Source organism: Eubalaena glacialis, chromosome 14 (assembly GCF_028564815.1).
Source record: "Eubalaena glacialis isolate mEubGla1 chromosome 14, mEubGla1.1.hap2.+ XY, whole genome shotgun sequence".
In the NCBI taxonomy this organism is placed as follows: domain Eukaryota; kingdom Metazoa; phylum Chordata; class Mammalia; order Artiodactyla; family Balaenidae; genus Eubalaena; species Eubalaena glacialis.
Window position 1 is genome coordinate 73,798,989 of NC_083729.1, and position 12,566 is coordinate 73,811,554.

A 12,566-nucleotide genomic window follows, 5' to 3' on the forward strand; every position below is an offset into this window, starting at 1 on the left:
GAAAGCTTTTGACAAAATTCAACACCCATTTATGATAAAAGCCCTGCAGAAAGTAGGCATAGAGGGAACTTTCCTCAACATAATAAAGGCCATATATGACAAACCCACAGCCAACATTGTCCTCAATGGTGAAAAACTGAAACCATTTCCACTAAGATCAGGAACAAGACAAGATTGCCCACTCTCACCACTATTATTCAACATAGTTTTGGAAGTGTTAGCCATAGCAATAAGAGAAGAAAAAGAAATAAAAGGAATCCAAATCAGAAAAGAAGAAGTAAAGCTGTCACTGTTTGCAGATGACAGGATACTATACATAGAGAATCCTAAAGATGCTACCAGAAAACTACTAGAGCTAATCAATGAATTTGGTAAAGTAGCAGGATACAAAATTAATGCACAGAAATCTCTTGCATTCCTATATACTAGTGATGAAAAATCTGAAAATGAAATTAAGAAAACACTCCCGTTTACCATTGCAACAAAAAGAATAAAATATCTAGGAATACACCTACCTAAGGAGACAAAAGACCTGTATGCAGAAAATTATAGGACACTGATGAAAGAAATTAAAGATGATACAAATAGATGGAGAGATATACCATGTTCTTGGATTGGAAGAATCAACATTGTGAAAATGACTCTGCTACCCAAAGCAATCTACAGATTCAATGCAATCCCTATCAAACTACCACTGGCATTTTCACAGAACTAGAACAAAAAATTTCACAATTTGTATGGAAACACAAAAGACCCCGAATAGCCAAAGCAATCTTGAGAACGAAAAATGGAGCTGGAGGAATCAGGCTCCCTGACTTCAGAGTATATTACAAAGCTACAGTAATCAAGACAGTTTAGTACTGGCACAGAAACAGAAATATAGATCAATGGAACAGGATAGAAAGCCCAGAGATAAGCCCACGCACATATGGTCACCTTATCTTTGATAAAGGAGGCAAGCATATACAGTGGAGAAAAGACAGCCTCTTCAATAAGTGCTGCTGGGAAAATTGGACAGATACATGTAAAAGTATGAAATTAGAACACTCCCTGACTCCATACACAAAAATAAACTCAAAATGGATTAAAGACCTAAGTGTAAGGCCAGACACTATCAAACTCTTAGAGGAAAACATAGGCAGAACACTCTATGACATAAATCACAGCAAGATCCTTTTTGACTCAGCTCCTAGAGAAATGGAAATAAAAACACAAATAAACAAATGGGACCTAATGAAACTTAAAAGCTTTTGCACAGCAAAGGAAACCATAAACAAGACGAAAAGACAACCCTCAGAATGGGAGAAAATATTTGCAAATGAAGCAACTGACAAAGGATTAATCTCCAAGATTTACAAGCAGCTCATGCAGCTGAATAACAAAAAAACAAACAACCCAATCCAAAAATGGGCAGAAGACCTAAATAGACATTTCTCCAAAGAAGATATACAGATTGCCAACAGACACATGAAAGAATGCTCAACATCATTAATCATTAGAGAAATGCAAATCAAAACTACAATGAGGTATCATCTCACACCGGTCAGAATGGCCATCATCAAAAAATCTAGAAACAATAAATGCTGGAGAGGGTGTGGAGAAAAGGGAACACTCTTACACTGTTGGTGGGAACGTAAGTTGATACAGCCACTATGGAGAACAGTATGGAGGTTCCTTAAAACACTAAAAATAGAACTACCATACGACCCAGCAATCCCACTACTGGGCATATACCCTGAGAAAACCATAATTCAGAAAGAGTCATGTACCAAAATATTCATTGCAGCTCTGTTTACAATAGCCAGGACATGGAAGCAACCTAGGTGTCCATCATCAGATGAATGGATAAAGAAGATGTGGCACATATATACAATGGAATATTACTCAGCCATAACAAGAAATGAAATGGAGGTATTTGTAATGAGGTGGATGGAGTTCGAGTCTGTCATACAGAGTGAAGTAATTCAGAAAGAGAAAAAGAAATACAGTATGCTAACACATATATATGGAATCTAAGGAAAAAATTTTTAAAAAAAAAGTCATGAAGAACCTAGTGGCAAGACGGGAATAAAGACACAGACCTACTAGAGAATGGACTTGAGGATATGGGGAGGGGGAGGGGTGAGATGTGACAGGGTGAGAGAGTGTCATGGACATATATACACTACCAAATGTAAAATAGATAGCTAGTGGGAAGCAGCCGCATAGCACAGGGAGATCAGCTTGGTGCTTTGTGACCACCTAGAGGGGTGGGATAGGGAGGGTGGGAGGGAGGGAGATGCAAGAGGGAAGAGATATGGGAACATATGTGTATGTATAATTGATTCACTTTGTTATAAAGCAGAAACTAACACACCATTGTAAAGCAATTATACTTCAATAAAGATGTTTAAAAAAAAAAAAGATCATCGTTTCTAATTCTGACTTTTGAAGTTGTGGAGGCATCAGTAACTGCGGTTCTTGTAATTTACTTCTTTTTGTCTAAAACAGGATGTGGAGTAGTGTTTGGGAAGACAAGATCAATTCAATACAAAATTGTATTGCAATAGTTTCTATAACATGGAAGTCTTACTTTAGTTATTAGTGAGACTACCATAAGTCTGTATTATCACCTCCTTTTGCTCGAGCACTAGTGTCACTGTGCTGGTCTCCTTTTCTCTCCAAAATGCACAATATACATACACCTTATATATCCTGGAGATTCTGTGCTAGGATATAACTTATAATGGACTGTACCACAAGGTGAGCATATATCATTTCATATATTTTATAAGGAAAAGTACAAGCCATATTTGTGCCTACTGTATAATTGCAAAATGAATAGATTAGGTAATCAAGGAGTGATTCAAGGAAGACCTCATTTTGACTCATTACTTGGCAGTTGTTTTTCTGACTTGGCACTGCTCAAAACCTGACAAGATTTCTCCTAGAGGCTTCATGTTATCAAATATACTACCATTTGAGCATTTTAACTCCCTTAAAGAGTTTTCCTCTTTAAGGATTTTTTCATTTATCTTCAGTTGCTCCTGGAATAAATAACTTGTTTTTGATAATTTTGTTTTCAAATATGCACCTCACAATGCTCTTGCTTTTTTTAAGCTATAACAGTAATCAAAGCTCTCTGTTATGTTTGCTGAGCAATTATGACAAACGAAATACTTTAGAGCAGTGCAACAGTAGAATTCATACAGGCTTACTACTCACATCTACAGAGTGCATGAATCTAGCAAAATGGTGCCTAAGTTATCATTTTTTATTTTCAGCTCTTGGTTCTCTTTTTTTGGTTTTCTGGAGAGCTCAAATAATGGCTTGATTCATAGCATTCACATCTGTTTACTCTTACTTTTCCAAGTTCCTTGTGATTGCCTAACAGAGGAAATTGCCTTTCAATCAATTCATCAACAAGTTGTTTTTGTGGACTCCTGATATGTCATGGCACCTAAAATAAGAGGAAGTGTTTACCTCTAGAAGTCATTGCTTTATCTCTCTCACTTTCTTTTGCTTCAGCTAGACTGCTGTTTCTGAAAGTAAAGTCTATGAACCATACATATCCTAATTTCATGCGATGCATGTGAAATACACTAGCTGAGACCTACACGAGCAGAAGCACTGTAAGATCTAGGAATTTGCCGTCTAACAAGCATCTAGGTGATTCTAAGGTATGATAAAGTCTGAAAATCATTGTCCTAGAATTCAGTGCTTCTCAGATTTTAGTGTGCATATGAATTACTTTGGGATCTTGTTAAAATACATATTCTCTTTTAGTAGGTCTGGAGTGGCGCCTGAGAGTCTGTATTTCTAACCAGCCCTGGGTGACAATGATATCTCCAGAGCTCACTTTCAATCGAATGCCCTATGGATAAGGCTTAGACAAACTACACTGTTGTTGGTTATGGGCAGATGTGACAGAGTTGCCAAGACAAAGTGCCTTGGTGCCCTCACTATTGCTTATTGTTTTGGAAGAAGTCTTCCATGTCTATTGAGTTTGTACATCCTGGAAGCAGAGAACTGATCAAGTTGAAGAGACATGGTCAGATAAGTTGTCTTACAATAAAACACATTGCAAAAAAAAGAAAGGAATGAAATGGTGTTGGCTACTGCATTACTTGCCATTGTGTAAGAATGGAGGGTCTACTCTTAGGACATTAGATGATGAGTAGTCTATACCAGCCTGGGTCTCATAGTTTCATGCTCAAATCACACAGTCAACATATCTGAAAACTATATTTCCCATCCTCTGGCTATTGCTGAGGTTTTTTTATTGACCAGGGTCCATTGGGACCATCATTATGTCAAGGTTCTAGAACCATTGACCACTTATACTCTCATCTATGAGCTGCAGGATTTCTTCTCTTCTTTGATGAGAGGCAGAGACATTGAGGAAATATTTGAGATAGGACTAGAGAAAATCAAGTATCCTGCTAAGCTAAGGTTGAGTTGCCTACAAAGAGAGGCCATGTTGAGGGTTTAGAGAGAAGTTGGCATAGCCAATGAATCTGAATGATGTGATCAGAAGATCCGTTTAAAAGGGTGGTAGTACAAAACGATAATTCAAAAAGATGCATGGACCCCTATGTTCATAACAGCACTATTTACAATAGTGAAGACATGGAAGCAACCTAAATGTCCATTGACAGATGAATCGATAAAGAAGATGTGGTATGCATGTACAGTGGAATATTACTCAGCTATTAAAAAAGAATGAAATAATGCCATTTGCAGCAACATGGATAGACCTAAAGATTATCATATTAAGTGAAATAAGGCAGAAAGAGAAAGACAAATACCATATGATATCATTTGTAAGTGGAATCTAAAATACGACACAAATGAACTAATCTACCAAACAGAAACAGATTCACAGATATAGAGAACAGACTTGTGGTTGCCAAGGGAGTGGGGGAAGGAAGGATTGGGAGTTTGGGCTTAGCAGATGCAAACTAGTATATATAGAGAATGGATAAACAGCAGGGTCCTACTGTATAGCACAGGGAACTAGATTCAATATCCTGTGATAAACCATAATGGAAAAGAATATGAAAAAGAATGTATGCATATGAATAACTGAATCTCTTTGCTGTACAGCAAAAATTAACACAACATTGTAAATCAACTATACTTTAATAAAATAAATTCAAAAAAAAGGATGGTGGTAGCAGCAAGTCTTTCCTGGTGTAGGAGGGAGGAAGATAAAGGTGGGTACAGAGACAAGTAAGCTTGATGACCCTCCTAAAAGCTACAGGAGTTTGGGGAAGGAAAAGATTATTGCTAAAAGAATTAGCCCGGAGATATATCCAGGAGAAAGAAGAGGTGAGTCAATAGCACTAAATGTGATAGAGTAGTATGATAAGATAAAAGTAATTTGATTTTGGCAACTTATTAATTACTTTAGTGAGAGATCAGTTTAAGAGGACTCTGCTACAGGAGGTGTGAGGATAAAAGCAGAATTTCAGTGGGCTGAGAAATGAATGGAAAGAGAACACGGACACTTTAACACATATGCTTCTCATTTTAAAAAAATGTTGGCAGTGGCTAATAAAAGCTAAACTCCTTAGCTTGGCTTTCAGAGCCTTTAAAAGTTTTACTCCACCGCATCTATCTAATCTTGTTTCCTATATCATTCATATACAGCCGCCCTCTCAAGTGAGAACGGTCTCCTTACTACCTAGAAAACATCATGCCCATTTTTACACGTCAATGTTCATGCTATTACTCCTAGTCTCTGTTGCTGGAACTTTATGCTTTCTACTTTTTTTCTTCTGCACAAAAGATGTGCTCACAAATTGTTAGAGAGGTAATGGGATTGTGTGGATCTTGAATGACTCTTGCCTTGGGTGAAAGTTGATGTGGGGATTAGAGAGGGTGAAAGTTGATGTGGGGATTAGAGAGAGTGCCTGGTTGGGGTAAGAGAAGGTGTACCATTCAACCAGGAATTTCTATAGAACAACCGTCTCTTAAAAGGTTGCCACCAAGCTGCACTAGACCTTCAAAAGTCTGTAAGCCCCATCTATCCAAGACCTAGTCCCAGCCTGGATATCAGACTTAGACACAGAGGTCTGTAGTCTCCAGAGCTCATTGGTGTGTCTCTCTGTTATTTAAATCATCTTCCATGTTCTTCATTACAATTATAATTTTCTTCATACAACATTCTATATTTTGTGTTATGGTTATCTCTGAGAATATCAATTTATGGCTATGTGAATAGGATATTTTAAACTAGATTTTTCATTGGTAATGCTGTTCTATTAGGTTGTTATTGCTTATCTAGTATTTAACCACTAATAGTTCTAATTGTTTGTCTTTTAATTCTTTTGTAGTTTCTCAATACATTCATATTCTCTATAAGTAATGACAATTTAATGTGTCTACTTTCTAATGTTTATATCTCTTCTTTCTTTTTTCTTATCTAATTTGTTGACTTTGTCCTTCAACAAAGCACTGAATAGCAATAGGGAGAGTTAACAATTATTTCTTTATTCTAGACTGATTAAGACATGAGCATTTATCGAGCCTCATAATTTTCCTTCTATTCTGCTATCTTGTATCCCTTTACGTTCTTCCACATGTGAATAAATGAGAGCACTTACTAAAAGAGGACTGAATTGATTTGCTTCATTTGAAAGTAATCACATTTTTCTAAGGAACTTCCTGGTAATGTTCTATGTTTATTTTTTCCCACATACTGACACTTCATACTGACTTGTTATTATGAGCATTACCTAAACTGTGCTTTATACAGCAATGCACCATGAGATAACACAAAAATTGAAATCTGTTTGCCTTTGCAGAAGGTGAACCAGAATATAGTCATTTAGCTCTTTTGGTATTAATAGATTCACTGTCAGCTTCCACTCCCCAAAACTGCCAATATGCCTAACATTAATGGCGCCCAACTCCATCCATTTTTTCTAATTTGAGAAGACTGAAAAATTAGATCACAAAACTTCTCAAAATTATATATAAAATGAGAACAAATCAGATATCAGTGAGAATAGGACTATTTTCCTCTGATAAAGAGCCTAGCCTAAATAGAGAAATTATGCACAGTGTAATGAATATAGACAACCATATTGTACTGTAATTATGTAAAGAGATAGAGGTGCCAAGTATCACTACAATGGCAATCATATTACAACATATACATGTATAAACACACTATATACATGTATCAACACACTATATACATGTATCAAATTAACATGTTGTACACCTTAACCTTATACAATGTTATATGGCAAATACATTTGATTAAAAACTAAAAATAAATACGAATAAAATATTTTTGAGATGTTTGCTGTGTTTGCTTAGGGAGCATAAGAGCTCGTTTCCAGGTAGCGGCTCTTTGGAGAGTTGGGGTTCCTGGAAGAGAGCTGTGTTAATGTGCTAGAGTAAACCGTCATTAAGGAGAACATTCTTGTACCTCCAAAAAGTAACTTTGGAGACAGGCTGTCTTTCTTCTGATGGTTGCCTCTGTGGGTGGAACTGAAAAGACTGCAAGGTGTTACTGACTGCATACGTATTTTACAGCTAACTAGCGTTTTCTGACAGTCTTATTCTTAATGACTTTATCTTTCTTTTTTTTGTCTAGTGTTTGTACTTAAATGTCCTTAGAGAGTCCTTCTTTAACTCACTGTGTCTAATTATTAACAATCAAAAGAAAGCTGAATATGACAGCTCCCAACGCTGTATTAACCACTTCTGAAGTAATGGTTCTGCTATATTCATCATCTTGGTTCACATTTATTCAATACTTTCCTTCTGATGTTATCTCTTGCCCTGTAAACTGACTGGACATTAATTGTGACTTTGCCTAATAACTGCTTGCTCTCAGATTTGGAGTAAATTGTAGAGACTATAGCATTTAGAACTTTTCTGTGGACGAGCTTTCTTGATAACCTCCAATAAAGGCTTTAGTTTACTAACCAGGACACACGTCAGTGCAAATAAACCACAGCACCCACATTCTTATGAAGCTGATAAAAAAAAATGCAGAGGTGTAGATGACTAGCTGAATAGAATATGGAACAGTTGCATTCATTTCCCTCCCAGACTTCTCACTGGCAGAAAATAAAGGTTCAGAAGTCTACAGGAGATAAGCTGTTTAAAAGTATTAAAAGCTTTGTTAGCAGATTAAATAGCTCTAGACAAGAGTGCTAAAAGAAGTTTGGCAGGTGAGATATTGTATCCAAATTATGATACTTAGAAAAGGAGTGATAATGCAAATCTAATTTCAATTCTGGAAATTTTAGCAGGTTAACCAAATGTTGAGACTGAATCATTCGGTCTCTTTGGATCAATTTACCATTTTGTTTTTATAAGATGAAATCAGAAATAGTAAGGCTCTTCAAAAGTCCTTGGTAAGTGACACATAAATAATGCATATTGATGGTCCACCATTTATTAACTACTCATGCACCTCTGACTTTTGGGCTCAGTTATTGGTTCTTCTGCTTCAAAGCTCAAAGGCAATTCTACATTTTATTTTACTTTATTTCCTCCCTGAAGCTGGGTATTCCAACCAGCGCTAAATTTGTCAACCTGTGAAAGCACCCCCTCCAGTGGATTGGAAACTTTGAGCTACTGGCAAGTCTGCTTTTCTTCCTTATTCACATGCTTTTTTCTTCTACAGGAAATAAATTGCTGTTAATTTATATGCTAAACCATATAATTCCACATTTTCCTTAAGATAAGGCTATGTAATGTGTATTCATGACTTAATAAGCAAAGGATATTTTAAAATTATGAGATGATAATATGCTATTCCTAGACAGTTATGCAGAGTAATTTTACAGTTGTTCTTTTGTATTTAAGGTGACGACCCTTGTCAACACAAGCAACAAAGGCCCATCTGGTAAAAAGAAAGGGAGGTCAAAGAAAGCCCATGTACTGGCTGCATCTGTAGAGCAAGCCACTCAGAACTTTCTGGAAAAGGGTGAACAGATCGCTAAGGAGAGTCAAGATCTCAAAGAAGAACTGGTTGCTGCTGTTGAGGATGTACGCAAACAAGGTAGGCAGAATAATATTATTCTAGAGGGATGTATATTGATGTGTAAACAGTGGATTTTTCTCTAGAAAAATAAGACTACTCAAAAGAGTAGTCTTATTTTTTTTCTGTCTACACTTCTCATTTTTAATTTTGCTGGAATTAGGTGTATAGACAGGTAGAGATTTTTTTTGTTGTAGCAGTATAGCATAGCTGGAAACACTCCATGTCTGCTGTTGCTTGAAAATCTTCAACTTGTTTTCTCCTGGAGATGAAACCAGACTCTTGTGTCAAACTCAGGCTTTAGGGAGGAGAGGATGAGAAGACTGTACATTTATAGAGTCATTGAAAATTCAAGATTTTAAAGATGAAGGGAAGAGAAGAATGTAGTGTAATAAAATTATTGTTTCTTTGTATGATGTCCAAATTTGTATTTTCAGTTCACAGCTTTCCTCAAAAATCTCTCTCTCTGGTTAGCTAGCTACCGATTGATCAATTATATAGCTAGCAAAATAGCTATAGTACTATCAATATTTATTCATCATATTTAAAAAATTTTAATTGTGGTGAAATACATATAACATAAAATATATCATCTTAATCATTTTAAGTGTAGAGTTCAGTCATGTAAAGTATATTCACATGGTTGAGTAGCCCATCTGCAGAACTCTTGTAAAACTGAAATTCTATACCTGTTAAACAACCCCCAATTTCGCCTTCCCTCTAGCTCCTGGCAACCATTATTTGACTTTCTTTTTCTATGAGTTTTACTACTCTAGATGCCTTATATAAGTGGAATCATATAGCGTTTGTCTTTTTGTGACTGGCCTATTTCACTTAGCATAATGTCCTCCAGGTTTATCCATGTTGTAGTATGTGTCAAAATGTCCTTCCTTTTTAGGGCTAGATAATATTCTATCATATATTTATATGGTATTTTCTTTATCCATTCATCCATTGATGGACATTTGTGTCCCTTTCACCTTTTGGCTATTGTGAATAATCCATGAACATGGGTATATAAATAATCTCTTCATTACCCTGCTTTCAGTTCTTTTGGATTTACACCCAGAGGTGGTATTGCTGGATCATATGGTAGTTCTATTTTTAATTCTTTGAGAAACCTCCAGACTGTTTTTCCATAGCAGCTGTACCATTTTACACTTACACTAACAGTGCACAAGGGTTCCAGTTTCTCCACATCCTTGACAATGCTTGTTATTTTCTTTTTTTTTTTTTAGTAGTCATCATAATGGGTGTGAGGTGATACTGTGGTTTTGATTTGCATTTCTCTAATGATTAGTTATATTGAGCATCGTTTCATATGCTTGTTGGCCATATTTATATCTTCCTTGGAGAAATGTTTATTTAAGCCTTTTGCCTATTCTTCACTCAGGTTATTTATTTTATTATTGTTGTTGTTGTAGTTAAGAGTTCTAGGTATTGACCCCTTATCAGATATTGTTTTGCAAATGTCTTCTCCCATTCTGTAGGCTACTTTTTCACTCTGTTGATTGTGTCCTTTGATACACAGAAGTTTTTAATTTTGATGTAGTCTTGTTCAGCGGCTTTAGTTGAAAATTCTAAGACACCATGAAATTAGAACAGACATCTACCCCCAGCCTGGCCTGTGTCCTCCGTTTTCTATCTAATGAATGCCACACATACGTATCCAATTGCAGAAATCTTGGTATCATTCTTGCTACTTCCGTCTCCTTCCAAATACAGTCTATTACAAGACCCATAGATTTTAACTCCTAAATATCTCTTAAATTCACCAATTTCTGTTTTAGTTATTCAGAAGCACCATGTTTTACCTGTCCCAGGGCCTTTATACATGCTGTCTCGTCTCTCACAGTTAAGGATGACTCATTCTGCATATCCCAGCTCAAAGAACACTTTCCCAGGGAAACCTTCCCTGACTCTCCCGTCATACTTTTTCATGGATTTTTCCTTGTCACTTTCCACAGGATAATTTAATTTTTGTGAGGTGACTTGATTGATAACTTTCTTCTCTGCCACACTAGAAATTAATGAAGGTAGAGAACACACTCTGTCTCTTTTGCGGTCATTGATTTGCAATGCTTAGCACTCATCAGACTTCAATAAATATTTGTTGAATGAAAGAAGGAATAGATGAATGAGTGTTCTATCCCCTTTCTTATTGCAAACCAACCACTTTTTGAATTCGCAGATGGATATTTGGCCCCTGGAAATAACAACCCTTCTTCATACTGCCATCTTCTTCCCCCTAAAAGTTAATTTTATTTACATTACACTCATGTAAATTGTTATTTTAATTTGAAGTGTTAAATTTTACATATTTCATCTAATGTGGATGGAGTATATTTGTGTATGCATTTTAGCAACATGATAGCTTCCAAGTTTCCAAGTGCTATTGAAAACTGGTACTGCTTCTGAATTGCAGATGGACACGTGTTCATGCATCTGTAGCCTGGATAGTTTTTTTTTTTCCTTTTTTTGGTTGACTGATAGATAATAAATTTCACACATTAAAATGTACAATTTGATAAGTTTTAACAGGTGTGTGTACCATGAAACCATCACCACCATCAATATAGTGAATCTCTCCCTAGTACTAAGGGTTTTTATTAACCGGTCTCTAGGCCATTTTCTCAAAGATTTATCTGTTATCAGACAAGTTACATTTTCCCATTTAGTTTCCTCAGCAACCTCTTAGCTCTCCCTTATTTTTTCCTAAGAAGTTACTTTTCACACCTTCTGTAGAAATTATATTTTAGATTTCTCAAAGCTTGTATGAAATGGTGTTTTGTGGACATAATATAATAACCAACATAGTTCTTGGCCAGACTGTCCTAGGAATATTAGAGTGAGAAATTATAAAGATGTTAATTTAGGACAGCTTATCATGGTTGTTATTCTAGAGGATATTTTAAATTTTCATTATATTACCCATTTCTTGTTACAGAAAAATTATGCATAAGAAATGATGCTTATGTGTTGCCTGTTTAAAGCCTAACTGCCACATGTCCTTTTCTGAACAGGGTCAAATTCAAGGAAACGTTGTTATATTTGCAAAATAACAAATTTTATTGGCAAAAGCCTTTGAAATTCTCTTTTGTGTTTCTCTCATCTTCAAATACCTCTCAGTCTCAAATACACTTCAGACGTCTGTGCTTCTTCTCCCTGAGAACAAGGTCCTCACACCCTCCTTCTAGTTCTGTACCCACAGGCTCTCTTTTCTGCTTTCTGCCCCAACTCGGTTATTTGTTGTGTAATCTCTGTAGCCTGTCTGGCTTTGCCCAAATTTTCTATTTGCCCATTACCCAGATTTTATTTGTAAGTGAGAGGCTGAGTTGACTTTCAGAGAGAGATGGGGAGAAAGGAACTTGGGAGAGTAAGTGAGGACTAGGGCAGGTGTGTATTTAGTCACTGAAACTTTGAAACATAGTATCTTTCCTTCCATCATAGAAATCTACTTTCTAATACATAAGATGATATTCAGAAATTATGAAAACACTGACATTTAGAAACAGTTTCCTCCTTTAAAGTGGCTCTAACATCCACACATGCTTACTTATTAAATGATGTATACTTTCGG

The 12,566-nt window shown here is 36.0% G+C and overlaps 1 protein-coding gene across 1 annotated transcript in view; it reads left to right on the forward strand.

Moving 5' to 3' along the window:
• The window catches only part of LOC133074642 (catenin alpha-2-like), a 783,943-nt gene that overhangs the window by 247,916 nt on the left and 523,461 nt on the right, over nt 1–12,566 (forward strand). Inside the window, exon 3 of the mRNA XM_061168567.1 lies at nt 8,812–9,007. Within this exon, the coding sequence (XP_061024550.1) occupies nt 8,812–9,007 (196 nt within the window). The remainder of the gene's footprint in view (nt 1–8,811; nt 9,008–12,566) is intronic.